The sequence below is a fragment of the Trachurus trachurus genome (assembly GCF_905171665.1).
Source record: "Trachurus trachurus genome assembly, chromosome: 12".
Lineage (NCBI taxonomy): Eukaryota > Metazoa > Chordata > Actinopteri > Carangiformes > Carangidae > Trachurus > Trachurus trachurus.
In genome coordinates, this window is record NC_139908.1 from 27,358,284 (window position 1) to 27,376,242 (window position 17,959).

A 17,959-nucleotide genomic window follows, 5' to 3' on the forward strand; every position below is an offset into this window, starting at 1 on the left:
ATTGCCATAATCCTTATGTCATAGGGGTAGGTTCATTGCCTTTAATTATCGGTGCATGTTGTTTTGAGATCAGCAGGGCAGAGACGTGAGCTGCTCAGCGAACACAATGCGGAGGTGAATGGTACAGATCCCCTGTCCCTCATGGTCTCTGGTGGACAAGTTGTGACCTGCACATTTACCACGCTAAGAAATAATCATGTATTATTATGTAACGTAACAACACATGAAAACAACACCTCTAACCCTAACCACTGTCTTGTAATGTTACATTAATATTTCATAGCGTTTTGAATGTGCAGGTCACAACTGCCCCACAGATTTCAAAACAACATGCACCGATATTTAAAGGTAATGAACCTATACTGCTATGACTATAGGGATTATGGCAATAGGCAAATTTGCCGAAATGTTGAACTATCCCTTTAATAATTCAGAATGGATTCAAAATGATTATGGGGCTCCTAACATACCCATGGCAGGGCTGCTGCCCTAGCTGGATCTTGTGAAAGACGGAATGTGTTGCAGAGGATCTAAATCAGATGACAGTACAAGACTTGTCTGCAGTCTGGACGACATAACCATAATAACTCCTTACAAGGACCACAATGGATTCTAAGCTCTCTAGAGAAAACAGTGACATGGGCAAGGATGCAATTGAACAAGAACTTAAGGAGCCTTAGTATCCTGAAATGAAAGCTGAAAAGTAACATCCTCGCTGTTCAGGGATTGGTGATTTCTACCCATGAGCATGGACTTTGTTTCCTGGGAAAGAACTTTAACAGCACTCAGCAAACTCGGAGAAACCAAACTCATCTAAGCACCTGGCTTAAGACAATCAACAACAGACAGCTGCTCAGACAGTCCAAAGTCCGATGCTTCCAGTATGGCATCATGCAGACTGTGATGGCTTTCCCCCCCAATTTCTGAAAAACATGAATTGTCCCCCCCAATAATAATACCCTAATATTCAAAATTGAACAAATGTATTTTCAGACTTTACATTTTAGATTCACATCTAAAAAGAAATGATTGAAATGGTGTAACAAATAATGTTTGACAAATATATTTCTGACTCCACATCCCATCTCTGGTCTCCTCCACTACGATGCAAATTAATGGGTAGTTTCTTACACAGACGCTGATGACACCAGCAGGCTTTAAAAAACGACCCCCCTCAATCTTAGGGCTTCATATTTTGATATTCATCCATATCAATTAATCATGCATAAAGTTCCATATGGGAGAAAAGGAAGATGGTGAGAAGAATTGGGGAAAGAAAGATAAAAACGTTAGTAGACATTACATGCCAGAGACCCTTACAATTATGATTTACTAACAGTTAAGTAGATTTGCGCTGTTGGCTGTTTAGGACAAATAAACAAGACAGGCAAACACAATAAATGATTCCCTGTGCAGCACTTTTTGAATGATATGGTGAGCCTCTACCAAGTTGTGCTTTATGGTGGCATATGAGTCGCATATGGGTTAAAAAAAAAAAAAAAACACTTTTGTGTCCCCCCTAATCCTGACATCGGATCTGCACCCCTGCATGCATACATACATACATACATACATACCTACATACATACATACATACATACATACATACATACATACATACATACATACATACATACATACATATGGGGGTACTACCTACTTGCAGAAAAACCTACTATCATGGCAACCCTCCAAAACCTCAGCCGTGCCCCTACAATGAGCAGGCTCAGGTTGATCTGTCTGACTCTCAGCTTGTCTCAGTTTTGGCTGAGGATAAGTCGCCCCCTGCTGGTGAATCAGTGAATTGTGTACTCTGAAAGTGTATTAGAGGCTGCTGTGCTTTTAGTCTGATATTGTCATTGATATTGATGAGCTTATCCAGGCCCAGAAGAATGTCCCCCACCTACCCCCATCCAAATGTTTTACTTCAATTACTGTTTGTGTTGGGTGTAAGAAAAAAAAAACTGCATGGTCCACTGAAGGTGTTGCAAGAGCAGGTTATCACTAGTTCTTCCTCTGGAGCCAATGTGTTGGTCTCCAAAATATAGCGTGTGACTACATGAGGCAATTTCATAAATGAGAGAACCCCGGGTGGCCAACACAGTATTGATTGTTTCTGACTTTGACTCTGGTCTGTCTTACCTCCCTGTTGGGTAACAGGTCAGCCAGTTCCTTCTCAGGTGTAGAAAGTTTTGCAATGGATGCACTTTTGAGAGCTGAGGAAAACTCCCTCCTTGATGTGTCGATCCAGTATCCACCTTTGCCTCACAACAGACAACAAACTCTGTGTGTGTGTGTGCTGGTTCAACTTTCCAGTACACACGAAGTTAAACTCTTCCAATTCTTTCCTCAGTTGCTGAACAATCGGGGCAAAACTACAGATCAGAAAACATGGTTTTACAGACATGGTTAAATACTCTTCATATGGTTAAAGGACAATTCCGGGAAAATTCAACTCAGGGGTGTATTTTCCTAACATTTTAGGTCTAAAAGAAGGAATCTGAAGATTTTCAGTTTAATTGCTCCAGTTTTGCGGTAGTTGTGTCTGTCCCCGCATCGCCACGGCAGCAATGAATGGCAGCGCGGATGCAAGTTCTGCTGTTTAGGCTGTTTACATCCCTCAAAGCCGCAATTTTTTTCCACAGACAGCATCAGATGGCGACTCAAACATGCACCGAGAAGTTTATTTACTTCAAGCAAGCCGACATGTTTGTAAAACTAGATCTAATTCAAAGTCTCCCAGAGTCTCACGCGAGACCCAAGTTGCCGTGCACGGTGTGTTCAGGTGCAGTCAGAAAGCGCAGAGAAGTTTTTTTTTCTTGAAGCAAGTCAAGAGTTGATATTCCTGTGTTTATGACACAAAAGGGAGCTTTCTGATTACAAACATGTCGGCTTGCTTCAAGTAAATAAACTTCTCGGTGCATGTTTGAGTAACTACCTGACGCTGTCTGTGGAAAAACATTGCGGCTTTGAGGGATGTAAACAGCCTAAGCAGCGGAACTTGCATCCGCTCCTATTCATTGCTGCCGTGGCGATGCGGGGACAGACACAACTACCGCAAAACCGGAGCGATTAAAGTAACATTGCAGAGTTTTTCGGCCTTAAAATAATGTTTCCAGACCCCTGCACGGGTACGAAACACCGCCCCCCCTCCTCCCCCCTCCCCTCTGCGTCTAGGGAGAGACGTGGTGGGTAAAAGCGAAACTTACGATTCCCCTCCGGTCGTCGTCGCCGTTGTCGCAGCCGCCGCCGCCACCGCCACCCCACACACCCCATCCCCCCCTCCCCCGACCACCCGCCACACAGTCTCCTTGCAAACATGTGGGAAATACTGTCGTTTATTAAAGGGATAGTTCACCCAAAATTCAAATTTCACTCATTATCTACTCACCCTCATGTCAACTAATAGCTGTGAGAATTTTCAGAGTCCTCCGTTCCTTCTCTGAGTTACAGGGGGGTCTGCACAGCAGTATTTGTCCATATAATGGTTGTGAATGGACACCACGTTTCTTCGTCCAAAAAGACACACCAAAAAACATCCAAATACCTCCATACTGCTCGTCTGTAATGTCCCTCTTGTATTGAAGCCCCGACATGAGAAATTGTTCCGAAAAAAATTAAATAAGTCTATATTTTAAGCTTGTTTGTAGCGGAAGCTCCCAGTATCTCAGTTCACTGCTCTGCCTGTGTAAGTGCAAATCTCACGTGATTTGCACTGACCGGCGGAACAATTTCTCATGTCGGGGCTTCAATACAAGAGGGACATTACAGACGAGCAGTATGGAGGTATTTGGATGTTTTTTGGTGTGTCTTTTTGGACGAAGAAACGTGGTGTCCATTCACAACCATTATATGGACAAATACTGCTGCACAGACCCCCCCGTAACTCAGAGAAGGAACGGAGGACTCTGAAAATTCTCACAGCTCTTAGTTGACATGAGGGTGAGTAGATAATGAGTGAAATTTGAATTTTGGGTGAACTATCCCTTTAATGGGAATAAACGCTGGATGCGCTCGCTGATAAGTTTCGTTTTTGTTTTCCCCCCAGACGATAGCGCTTTTCAACCAGATGGTGGAAGCACTGAGCTGAAACTCCGCAATGTTGCTTTAAACTGAAAATCTTCAGATTCCTTCTTTTAGACCTAAAATGTTAGGAAAATACACCCCTGAGTTGAATTCGCCTGGAATTGTCCTTTAACAGCAAGATTGAACCACATCTGGACCAACCTGTCAGACCCATGGAACACTGTGCAAACTAACCCTGCATGGGTCTATAAGGCACACACCATTTCTTGCCAACGCTCCCCACTGTAAACAAGTCTGGGGCATATTGAGTTATAAGCCCCTGTGTGCACAGCTGACAGCCCACTGGTTGTCATCAAGGCTCACATGTACTTGATTGATGATTAGTTCCATTTGTTCCATTTGTTTTTCCCACGTGCTCACACCCAAGGTTGTGTAATATCCCATGTCTTTTTTCTTTCCTTTTTCAATTTTCCTTTTTTTTTTTTTTTAAACTTTATCAAGTCAACATGGTGCAATACAAATCAATACACCAACAGAACATCGCCAGGGGGTTTCAATACAGACAATACAATGCAGAGACAAGTTTTCATACAAAAACATTGTAAAGTGTACATAAATTCAAAGTTTTTATAGCTTTCATGTTGATGGATTTTTTAATAGACTTAATATATTGTTTGGCTTCATTTTCAAAAATAAGAAAAAGTGGTTTTTGATTAGTGTAACGACGTTTATGAATGTGCCATTTGGCTAACTGTATAATAAGATTGATGATATAGTATTGTTTTTCTTTAGAAGATGGATTGTCAGTGAAGCCAAACAATACGTTCAAAGCACAGGGAAAAAAGAGGTTCAATCGAAAAACAAATCAGGTTACAAATATCTTCCCATAATTTGGTTGAGAAAGGGCAAGACCAAAATAAATGAAAAATATTTTCAGGGTGTGTAATATCCCATGTCTCTGATGTGTCAAACTAGATGGAATCCATCTTGTATTTCCCATTTTTTAGCGGGTGGATCCAACTCCAGTCAGTTGAGATGGGAACAGGCAGAGGAGTTAAATGCTGTCAGCCAATATTCAGCATTTCAACAGGCATACAGTAACTATTCTTTGTCAGAAAGCTCACCCAACCTTCCTCCAACAGTCCAAAGATTTACACACAGGTTGATTCTACTCTACTCTAAATTGCCTGGATGTGTGGATGTGAGTGTGTGTGATTGTTTGTTTCTATATGTCAGCCCTGTGATTGGTGACCTGTCCAGGGTGACCCCCACTCTAACAAGATGAACAACATCAAATAGCAGGAATTTTCTTCCAATCCACTCATATGAAGGGGTCATTCCTATGTTCCCACAGCCTTATGTTCCCACATTTCTAACTTTTGTTGTCACTGAAAATTAGGCCCTATGTTCCCACAGCCCTTTGGTCCCACCATTGGTTGGGTTTAGGCAATGAAGAAAAGAGTTGGTTAAGTTTAGTAAAAAGACCCGGTAGAGGCTAGACAGGCCAGATAGATAGAGTCCAGATAGGTAGAGAGAGTCCAGTGGGAACATAGGGCCTAATTTTGAGAAAAATCTTAGAATTGTGGGAACATAGGGCTGTGGGAACATAGGCCCATGGGAACATAAGGCTGTGGGAACTTAGGCATGGACCCAAATTTGAAATGCCTAACATTTATTGGTCATAAACAAATGTTGTCAGTGTATAATATCATATCTTTTCCCAATAATCAGACACATATAGGTGAAATCAATAGTATTCTGTATCTCTAAAGGCAAGTTGCTGTAATCTGTATAGAATTCAACTGATCAAAGACTTTTGTTTCATTTGCAATCAAGTACTCAAGAAAATAGAAACTTTATAATAGTGCAGAATGTTTTCTATAACTATTTTATTTAACAATAATATGAACTGAGACATATACGTAACAATGGTGGATGGGGAAGGAAGAATGAAATGCCTTCTCTGCATCTTGTAGGCATTAGGGCTGTGATGGTAAATCTGCACACCCAGCTGTTTGATTGATGTCGGCAGTTTTCTTCCTCTCTGTTTGGCCACAAGTGTTTTATTTTCCTTTTTCCTAGATGACATAAAAACTCTGCTGTGTCTGCAGGAAGACCTTTCAGGGCATCAGATCATTTCTGTTTTTTTCCCCCTCTTCAGCTTTAAGCCTTAAGTAATATCAAACGCTGGTCAAAAACTATCTTTAAAGAAAGGAAGAAACTTAAGACAAAAAAGAAGTACTTACACCTCAGCTCTGTTGTTAGAAATGTCTGCTTTGCTTTAAGGTATTTGAGTTGGGCTTGCAGGTCATGTTTTAATCTCTTCTTGCTGTTCTGTGCAATTACCTCTCCTCCTTTTCCCTGGTGCTCTCTGAAGCTTCTGCTCAAGCTTTAGTCCTCTCTCCCCTTCCAGCTTCACTTCATCTCTATTATTAAGACAACAACATTTAAATCCACCTTCCAACTCAGTACATCTTATCCTGAGTGATGAGAACTGCTGATATCAATTCTTAACTTTTTTGTTTTTGTTAAAGGGATAGTTCACCCAAAATTAAAATTTCACTCATTATCTACTCACCCTCATGTCGACTAAGAGCTGTGAGAATTTTCAGAGTCCTCCGTGCCTTCTCTGAGTTACGGGGGGGTCCACGTAGCAGTATTTGTCCATATAATGGTTGTGAATGGATACCAACTTTCTTCGTCCAAAAAACATCCAAATACCTCCATACTGCTCGTCTGTAATGTCCCTCTTGTATTGAAGCCCCGACATGAGAAATTGTTCCGAAAAAAATTAAATAAGTCTATATTTTAAGCTTGTTTGTAGCGGAAGCTCCCAGTGTCTTGGTTCACTGCTCTTCCTACCAGTGGAACAATTTCTGTTGTTGGGGCTTCAATACAAGAGGGACATTACTGACGAGCAGTATGGAGGTATTTGGATGTTTTTTGGACGAAGAAAGTTGGTATCCATTCACAACCATTATATGGACAAATACTGCTGCGTGGACCCCCCCGTAACTCAGAGAAGGCACGGAGGACTCTGAAAATTCTCACAGCTCTTAGTCGACATGAGGGTGAGTAGATAATGAGTGAAATTTGAATTTTGGGTGAAATATCCCTTTAATATGTCGTATTGATTTTCTGGAATTTTTCACCCCACAAGAATACAGCACATGTACATGTTATTTCAATTCACACAGCCATCTCCAAAACACATGTGCAATGTTCTTCAGTTACATTGGCATATTCAGTTCACCCTGTCCTTCTATTCCCACCCCCCACCCATTCACTCACCCATAGGGTTACAGGTTACAGAACACACTTAAGGAATTGGACCTTGGTTAAGCAACCAAATGAAAACTAAGAAAAGAAGAAAAAAAAGTAAATAAATACATACAAACATGAAATAATGGGAGAGGGAAAATTCCACCACTGCAAAAGGTCATGTATGTGTTTCACCCGACTCATTATGGGTTCTTTAAGGAGTCATAATAATCAAGAAATGGCCTCCATACCTTGAGAAATGATTGGGAAGATCCTTTTACTGTGTGTACTTTTTCTAACCTTAATAAATACATGACATATTTGACCCAGTGAGAAAAGGATGGAGGTGTGTGTTGCTTCCATTTGAAAAGGATCAAGCGTCTTGCAAGGAGTGTATGAAAGCTATGACAACACAAGCTAGTCGGTAGGACAGCTCGAAATTCCTCAGATGTTACACCAAGAGGGCACAGATTGGGTCGGGATCTATTCGGGTTCCAAACATCTCACTGAAAGCTTTAAAAAATACTTGTTCAAAAGGTAGAAAGGCTCGGACATAGCCAGAACATGTGCATTAAGTCTGCAGGTTGGCCTCTACATCAGGGGGCATAGTGGGTCAAAGGTCGGATAAACAAAATATAAATAAACAAAGCAAAAAAACAGACACGGAGCGTTGTAAAAGGTTTGACACCAGAAATGATATGTAGGAACTTGAAGGATTAAAACCTGGGTGGACAACCCGGTCAACTAGCTGCTGGAAAGCTACAGGGGCCAAAACCCCTTTCTTGGGTAATTTTGCTGGCGAAATTATGTAAATGCAAATATTTAGGTACTACAATGGCATAAATAGTGGCAGAGAGTATCTTGACACATAGGGGGAGGCATGAAAAAAAGATTCTGGGGTTTATTGCAACTCGATTTTAAGATATCACCCTCAACATCCCAAAAAAAAGTACTGTTCGCCTGACAAATTCTCATGAAAACTATTATTTTTCTATCTATGCCTAACATGTATATAGAAAACTTCCTTAATTCATAAGCTTCCATTTGAGTCCAACATGGCCTTTCTACTAGCTACTGGAAAGCAACAGGCTGTCTCCAAACAATGCAACACCTATTGTGAAAAACTCCATGTTAACTGGCATGATCAGAAAACATTCTATTTCTGGTCTCCCCAAAGTGAACAGATAGATAGAGAAGACCGTTGGCCACAGCAAGTGGGGCTTTGGAGATAGAAAGGCTATGTTGGACTCAAATGGAAGCTTATGAATTAAGGACATTTTATACATTTTTATACACATTATACATGTTAGGCATAGATATTCTCCATAAAGTGCTGAAAAATAATAATTTTCATGAGAATTTGTCAGGCGAACAGTCCTTTTTTTTGTTGTCTTTTTTGGGATGTTGAGGGTGATATCTTGAGTTGCAACAAACCCCAGAATCTTTTTTTCATGCCTCCCCCTATGTGTCAAGATACTCTCTGCCAAATTTTATAGTTGTATGACTATTTATGCCATTGTAGTACCTAAATATTTGCATTTACATAATTTCGCCAGCAAAAATACCCAAGAAAGGGGTTTTGGCCCCTGTAGCTTTCCAGCAGCTAGTTGACCGGGTTGTCCACCCAGGTTTTAATCCTTGAAGTTCCTAGATATCATTTCTGGTGTCAAACCTTTTACAACGCTCCGTGTCTGTTTTCCAAAAAACTGGGATTTTGCCCCCTGGGGATTAGTAAAGTGAACTCTGTGTACAACTTTTAGTTGGATTAGGCCGTGTTTAGCAGACGTAGATGATATATGTATCAGACTTCCACTGATCATCTCTGAAATCTACTCCCAGGTCAGAATCCCAGGCCTTCCTTAAGTTTTCAGTGGAGTGTGGGTCAATGTTCTGCTATTCTTAACTTCTAACAGCCATCAAGTGTATTTTTAATTACAAATGGCTGACCGGTTAAATCGGGTGATGAATACAGATACATATAAAAACTTCAGATTAAAAGAGAAACGATCAGTGTGAGGGCGCGGCCTCTGACTGCTGCTGTCAGCAAGTCAAGATGTAGTTTAAGGAACCAGAGATAAGCAGCAGACTCTTATCTCCTCATATTTGTCTCTTGATGCTCACGTCCACCCTTTGTTGTTCTCAATACTGGAACTAAAGCGTATTTTCTTTTCTCTTTTGTCTTTTCTTTTCTCATTCTGAGCTGCACACAATGCGCAGTCGTCTCCATGTCTGCGTCCTCCATTTTTCTATAGTCAGTGGCGAGCAAAATAGTGCGTGAGAACGGAGATATCACTAAAGTCACAGTGGGAAAGGAAATGTAGGATTTAATCATTTCACATTCCTGATTAATCCTGTTAGATCTGCTCCAGTCTCCTGCTGCTCCTCTGTGCGGTCTCCTGAAGCTCCTCCATCTCCACCTGCAGCTCTGTTAATCTCCTCCAATCCCTTTAACGTCTTCAGGAGAAGCAACCGGCCGAAGACTCAGGAACCAGCAGACACCACGACGCTGGGCCGACAGGTTTTAATCATTTTTTCAGCGGCTGAAAGACAGAACAGCGGGAACCGTTTAGAGGTTTTAACCAGAGGAAGTTATCTGTCCAATCAGAATTACACAAGTTATTAGCCGGTGGATAATGACATCAAAGGAGAGATTACAGCCTGATTAATGCACGATTGAACGAAGAAAAGTCTTCACTAAGTTCCACTTCTCTCCATTTCTCTTTCCCCTCTTGTGTGTGGCTTTACCCTAAATGGGAGCAGACCTATGTTTTTGAAAAACGGTCCTATATGTTCCCCATTTTTCTCCAAAAGGATCCTATGTTCCCCGGTCATACTGGAGGAACATAGGGATGACTCCTGTGATTGGCTACTGTGGTTGGCTAGTTACTGTAATTGGTTACTGTGATTGGTTACTGTTATTGGGTACTGTAATTGGCTAGTTACTGTGATTGGCTACTGTGATTAGCTACAATGATTGGCTAGTTACTGTGATTGGCTACTGTGATTAGCTACTATGATTGGCTAGTTACTGTGATTAGCTACTATGATTGGCTAGTTGCTATGATGGGCTACTGTGGTTAGCGACTTACTGTGATTGGCTAGTTAGTTTAATTGGCTGCTGTGATTGGCTACTGTGATTGGTTACTGTTATTGGCTACTGTAATTGGCTAGTTACTGTGATGGGCTACTGTGGTTAGCTACTTACTGTGATTCACCAGTTGCTGTGATTGGCTAGTTAGTTTAATTGGCTACTGTGATTAGTACTAGTAATTTAATTTACTGTATTTTTACTGTAATTTAGTTTACAGTGCTAGTACTGTAATTTAATTTACTGTATTTTTAACTGTAATTTTATTTGCAGTACCATTACTATCACTTGCAGTACCATTACTGTAATTTAGTTTACAGTGCCATTACCGTAATTTCATGCACCATTACTACAATTTAGTTTACAGTACTAGTATTGTAATTAATTTTATTCACCACAGACGGAAACGCGCATCGGGGACTTTGCATTTACCTCGAAAACAACTCTGTCTCGCAACGTTTCATTATTATCTCATAGCGTGGTGAATGTGCAGGTCACAACTTGTCCACCAGAGCATTTTGGAGTTGTTGTAATGTTTATTTGATGAGTTTTGAGGGGAAGCCCAGAAATACCATGAGCCTCTGAGGCGTTAGCTGAGCAGCTCGCATCTCTGCCCCGCCAATCTAAAAACAGCTTGCACCGTCAATTAAAGGTAACAAACCTACTCCTAAAACTATAGGAAGTATGGCAATAGGTGAATTTGCCAAAATGTTGAAATATCCCTTTAAAAACAGAGGGATAACACATTGTTATAGAGTGATTCCCAACCATTTTGGCTTGTAATATGTTTACAATGTTTAACAATGTCGGATAGAAGGTTTTTACATTCCCAATGCAAGATTCTGGAGACTTCAGGTAAGTTTTCATGACTTCTTTCTTTCTCTTTACTCATTCTTCATATCCACACTCTTCTACTGCCGTCAACACCCTTTATTTGCACAGTTAATATGTAAAGGTAGTAAAAGGATCATTTACAGTGCTGGAAGAGGTGAAACCTCAAAGGGCTTATTAGAACCTTCTAACATAACTCCAAGGCGCCACCTAGCGGCCACATGTGCTAATACACAACATCTGTAGTGTACAGGCTATGGGCGAGCACAGTTAAACTTCCACAGTGTGATCATCAGCTGCTTTGTTTCATGAGCTGTTCTTTCACCAGCACGGACCACACCAGACACTGATCAATTAAACATTTTAATGGATGGAATGTAAGTATAGGGAGGGATGAATGGATATTACACAGAGGGGTGAAGGTGAAGGAAGGACGATGTCTGCACTGGCAAGGCAAGTTTATTTGTAGGTTAGAGTCCATTTTCACAGTTTGTCTCAAAGGGCGTTACACGGCATCATAACAACATCCTCTGTCCCTAGACCCTCACATCCACTGAGGAAAAACTCCCAAGAAAAAACAGGAGACACCTAATTGTTTTATGTTGTTCTTCACATGACTGTAAACTGAATTTATGTTGAATGTTTATCTTTATAAATTTATGTTGAATGCTTATCTTGAATTTTCACACAATATTGATTTTCTCTCTTTTTCTCTCTTTTTAATTGTTTTATGTTGTTTTTTTCATTCTGTAAATTAAATGTATGTTGAATGTTTGTCTTTTGGAGGACCACTTGACAAGCCCTTAGGGGTTTTTTTGGTTTCTCCGGCACATTTGCTTTATCTACTATATACTTTGTATGTCTTTTTGTTGTTGTTGTTCCACTTTTTAATATGCTGTTTTATATATATTTTATGTGCTAATAAAATAAAATACAATACAATACAAAAACCTCAGGGTGAGCAACACCTGGAATGAAACATGGACTGGCTGAACAGAGAGGGAAGGTTACAAAGTGCTCCTGAATCTAAACTAACCAGTTAACTACATTTCAAGTTTTTTTTTTTAGCATTTCTGCCTTGATTGGACCGGACAGGGTAGAGGGATAGGACAGCAGGGAGAGTGACACACACTAAATATAGGTCTCAGAGTAGCTGCTCAGGGGCTGACAATGCCCGTATGGGACCTGCTCCAACCATTCAGCCACCCGAACATGCAGCATGAGCAGTTTGCCCCATGTCCCAGGACTCATCAGCACAGGCAAAATGAAAAGTCAAAATGTGCAAACAAGAGATGAAAAGTTCTAACAAATCCAAATGAACCCTGTTTATTTAAACATGACTGTATTTTCTTCAACCTGACCTGTATCAACTGGCAGGCTGACAGACTACAGAACAACAGCTACGGGGTTTGTTTAAGATAAGAGAGGAGCTGATAATGAATCCAAACCTCGTCAATAAACTGCAGAGATAAGGGACAGAGAAAACAGCTCTCTCTGAAATACCTACAGATAACAGAGACAATTTAAAGACTGAGAGGAGTTCCCTGGGAAACACTGGTTTCTAATGAGGGATGATAACGTTCATATATTTCATACTTCCATGAAATCCTTTAGGTCATATTGTCAGAAACGACTCAAACACAAAACTCATGTAACGGAACAATAAATCTTTATCACATTTGCATACACGTTTATATTTGACATCAGCTCAGTTTGTGCAAACAGACAAAGACGCAAAGAATGTGCATCTTCTTTAACAAAGAAAAAAAGCAGCTGATTGAGTTACAGATCCTAAAATTACAAAAAAAAAAACATCTTTCATAAAAATCTTATGTACAACTTCCTTCACACTTTGTGTTCTTCAAGACATCACACACACAAACACACACACAGATGACCTTCCACTGGAAGGAGACATTTTCAGGGACGATGAGTTTTACAATTTAAATTGTGATTGCATCTACCGGTATTTTTTTATACTGGACACTAAAAAAATTCCACACATTTTGTTAAAGCTTTTGGAGTCTGAACTGTGGTGCAGTTATGGAGCTGAGTTTAGAGTCCAGAAAGGCCATTGTCAACTAATCCAACAAACCATCTTGAGAAATCTCGCAGTTCGGATCACAGTTCATACAAAAATAAATCTTGATGTCCGGTGTGCTGTTTTTCTGTCCGTCACAGGAGGAGGAGGAGGAGGAGGAGGAGGGGAAGCAGCGTTATGAGCCAGAAGCCCTTGTTCTGATTGGTCCTTACAGCTGATGAGTGGTACCAGTGCACCTCTTCCAGCTCATCTGGAAAACACAAACACATCAAGTATGGTGAGGATCTGGATTTCAAATGTCTCCAGTGAATTATTAATCAAGACTGAACAGAACTTATCTGGCACTTACTTACTGATATTTTGTGAATTGAGTGTCTGTGTTTGCTATTATTATATTTCTGTGTGTTTATGTGCTTCACATTATTAATCGTGTACGTATCAGTCTGCATGATTCGACTGTTTGTAAGGTTCTTCAATAAATATTATTGTGAAATATCTTGTGTGTGTCTACTATTACTAAAAATCCCATTCCCATTGACAGATTTCTGCTACTTTAAGGGATAGTTCAACATTTTGGCAAATTGGCCCATTGCCATAATCCCTATAGTCATAGCAGTAGGTTTGTTACTTTATTTGTCGGTGCAAGCTATTTTTCTATCATCATCATCATCAAATACACAATCCAACAACTCCAAAACTCTCTGCTGGACAAGTTGTGACCTGCACATTCACCACGCTATGAGATAATAACACAACGTTACCAGACAGAGTTGTTTTAGAGGGAAATGCAGAGACTGCTTGCTGAAAAACTGTCCCTGAAGGCAACGCGTATCAGCTGTTTTGCACGAATTTACCTCTAAAACAACTCTGTCTGGTGACGTTGTGTTATTATCTCATAGCGTGGTGAATGTGCAGGTCACAACTTGTCCACCAGAGCGTTTAAGAGTTGTTGGATTGTGTATTTGATGAGTTTGATGAGGGAAACCAAGAAATCCCATTAGCACCATAGCGTAGCTCTGAGCAGCTCGCGGCTCTGCTCCGCCGTTCTAAAAACAGCTTGCACCGACAATTAAAGGTAATGAACCTACTGCTATGACTATAGGGATTATGGCAATGGGCCAATTTGCCAAAATGTTTAACTATCCCTTTAATAATGGACAGTTCTGTACAAAGCTCTTCATCATTATCATTATTATTACATACAACCAATTAGTGCAACAGTTTGTGTAAAGTCTAACTTGTGGATAAGAAAAATTTAAAATGAGTGTGGACTGAGGTCTGAAATAGAGAGAAAATGTATCTTTGCATTTGAATGGTTCAAAGTGAAGGTACTCTGCTCTGTGTCTTTGTTGTGGGCTGTTTGTGTAGTTAATGGTTCTAACACTTTGGCATTTTGAGGATAAAATTCTTGAATTGCAAATGAATAGGTGGGCGGGGTGGTCGTTCAGAGCTGCCTTCACACACAGTGGGAGTGAAAACCTGGGTGGATTTTTTTTGTTCCAAGGATGAAACTACACAGTCACAGTCACAGTCAGGTAGGTTCACAGCATTGATTGGGGGGGGGGGGAAAGCTGCTTTTTGTTCACAGAAAAAAAGAGAATCACTTGAGCTGGTGAATGGACGGATGGAGAAATATAACCTTCCATAGAAATACCTGAAGGACCCTGCTCACAAATCTATTACCTACTAGAATCTATAAGACCCCTCTCATTGACTGTGATGAATCATCTCTCTGCAGCAAGTTTCAGAGAATCAGCCAGGATCAGGCCAGGTGTGTCTGATGTGTGTGTGTGTGTGTGTGTGTGTGTGTGTGTGTGTGTGTGTGTGTGTGTGTGTGTGTGTGTGTGTGTGTGTGTGTGTGTGTGTGTGTGTGTGTGTGTGTGTGTGTGTGTGTGTGTGTGAGTGAGTGTTTCTTACCACAGTCTTTGTGGAAGACATGGGGGAAGCAGTGCAGGACGCCGTAACCACATCGACAGTAGGAGCATCCTTTCCGAACCCACTCACCGTGACGGATCACACCACAGCTCCTGCACAAGAGAAGGAGACGATACACATCACAAACCCAATCAAAGAAAACTTTCCTCCCCTCTGTCCCTGCTGCTACTCAGACTAGAACCCACTCCTTCCTAAAAACACAACTCCAGATTCTTGGTGGATGGAGGCGCTGTCATAACATTACACTACAGATCAAAGCTGTTGAAGGGACATTGTGTTCCCATCATGCTTTTGCTCATGTCATTTAGTTTAGATCTGTTTTCTAAGCCTGTATCTTTTCAAGTTTTGGTATTCATTACTATTCATCACGATTCTAGAGTTAAAGGGATATTTCAACAATTTGGCAAATTGGCCCATTGCCATAATCCCTATAGTTTTAGGAGTAGGTTCATTAACTTTAATTGTCGGTGCAAGCTGTTTTGAGATCAGCAGGGCAGAGACGCGAGCTGCTCAGCTAACGCAATGGAGGCTCATGGTATTTCTATGTTTCCCTCATCAGACTAAATACACAATCCAACAACTCCAAAACACTCTGGTGGACAAGTTGTGACCTGCACATTCACCATACCATGAGATAATAAAGGAATGTTACGAGACTAATTAGTTTTCAAGGCAAATGCGTAGCCGGAACTACATTTCAGATACGGCTGTTGGGTGGAGTGATTTCAAAAGGAAGGAGTATTTGCTTCATGTGTCGCAATGTTACATAATTCTACGTTATTATCTCATAGCGTGGTGAATGTGCAGGTCACAACTTGTCCACCGGAGTGTTTTGGAGTTGTTGGATTGTGTATTTAGTTTGATGAGAGAAACTTGGAAATACCATGCAGCTCGCGTCTCTGCCCCGCTGATCTCAAAACAGCTTGCAATTGACAATTAAAGGTAATGAACCTACTCCTAAAACTATAGGGATTATGCAAATTTGCCAAAATGTTGAACTATCCCTTCAAGGTAAATTAACAAATTAAATGAAACCTGTGCTTTCAGGATGTATTCACCACCCGGAGAGCAGCAACATGTTGCTGCATCACTCTCTCATCACTAACCTGATGCGCTGGTCGTACTCGCAGCTCCTGCCAGTGAAGAAGGGAGGACAGGCGCAGAAGCTGCCCAGGATACACGTCCCTCCGTTCTTACAGCAGCTACGACTCTGCTCAGCACCTGTGGAAAAAAAAAGGAGATTGACATTAGAGCAGCACTCAACACCTGGAAACATCTGGCCACATCTGTTTGCTTTAGATCCACCAGCCTGAGGCGTAAACCTCTACTCTCCAACAGCTTCATATTCTGCCTTTTGCATCAGTTAAATTCAATTTATTTGAAAGATTAGATCCCAGACTGCCTAAAGGAAGCTCAAAGGTGTCTGTGAAGGTTTCTCATTGGGGGGGGGGGGGGGGGGGGGGTTCCAGACAGCAGGTGGTGAGTGATCAGATGAGGGGAAATCTCAGACACCTGGTATTAAAATACATCGTTCAATAAGCTAATGTAATCTGTATGTGTCCATTTTTGTTTTAAACAAGACTGTGAGGGACAGGTCTTTCATCAATTACTGCACTTGTGTGTATGAGACAGAGAGGCTGAGCCAATCACTGCTCTGCCCACACATTTTAACAATCTGAAATAAAAGTTATAAAAGCAAAAAGCAATAACTGGGATTTATGAAGAACTGTTTTGTGTCATTCTCAGTCGATCTGATTAATGAGCTGGTGTGTTGCCAACGTGCTTGTATGTAGGAAAACCAGAGAGTGAATTAATGGGATTACATTGAAATAAAATCTCATCCATTTGAAACTGTAAAATATTGTCTGTTCATTATGGTATTGCGGCATGGCTAAAAAAAAAAAAAAAAAAGACCGTAGCACAGGATGTCAGCAGAGTAATTGGTTCTGGTTCGAACACATTTCACCGATTTTAGCTTCCCGTCCATTTTTTAATTCATTTCAAAATTCTTTTATTTGCTTTTAAATCTCCAAATGGTCCTGCCCCATCGTACCTCTCTGAGCTTCTGCACCGCAACACTTGGCTGAAGCTCAGAGGGGGCCGAGCGTTTTCTGTTGCAGCTCCAGAACTGTTGCTGCACAGACATGCCTCCTCACTGTCTAATTTTAAAACTCTTCTTAAAACCCACCTCTTTTCTTTGGCTTTTCACACCACACAGGTTGTTGATTTCATGTGCATTTTATATTTCATCTGGGGTAGACAGTCTATATATGTATTATGTTTTATTGTGTTTTTATCTTAGTATTTTTATCTTATGTTTTTTATAGTGTTTATTAAACTGTACAGCACTTTGGAAACCTTGATAAAATGGATTGGATTATTCAGTGTGGTCAGGACACACTGCCAAAAGAATGTGAATCTGAATGTGAATCACACACACGAGTCAATTTCAGCTTCAGAAACAGAGTTACAGTTACTGTAGTGTAAGTTTTTAAGTTTTCCTTCTCCTCCTGTTGAGCCTAATAAGCCTAGAACACAACATCTCATCTCATTCATTTCACAAGATGAAAATCCTGGTTGATATTAGTCTGTTAGTCCGTGGGAGGATGTGAAAGCTGCAGACTGAGCCTCTCTCTGTGTGTGTGTGTGTGTCTCTCTGCATCTGTCTCTGTGAGATAAACCAGACTCTCCATCTGGCCGCTCACCGGAGCCGGCCTCTGCTTCACATCAGCAGACAAACACTGAGAGCGACAACAAACATCTGAAAATAGCGAAAC

At 40.8% G+C, this 17,959-nt stretch overlaps 1 protein-coding gene across 1 annotated transcript in view; it reads right to left on the reverse strand.

The window, feature by feature from the left end:
* The window catches only part of tdgf1 (teratocarcinoma-derived growth factor 1), a gene marked incomplete at both ends in the record, with an annotated part of 34,308 nt that overhangs the window by 15,623 nt on the left and 726 nt on the right, over positions 1-17,959 (reverse strand). Inside the window, 3 exons of the mRNA XM_083982948.1 lie at positions 13,460-13,497; positions 15,165-15,274; positions 16,289-16,403. Of these exons, the coding sequence (XP_083839074.1) occupies positions 13,460-13,497; positions 15,165-15,274; positions 16,289-16,403 (263 nt within the window). The remainder of the gene's footprint in view (positions 1-13,459; positions 13,498-15,164; positions 15,275-16,288; positions 16,404-17,959) is intronic.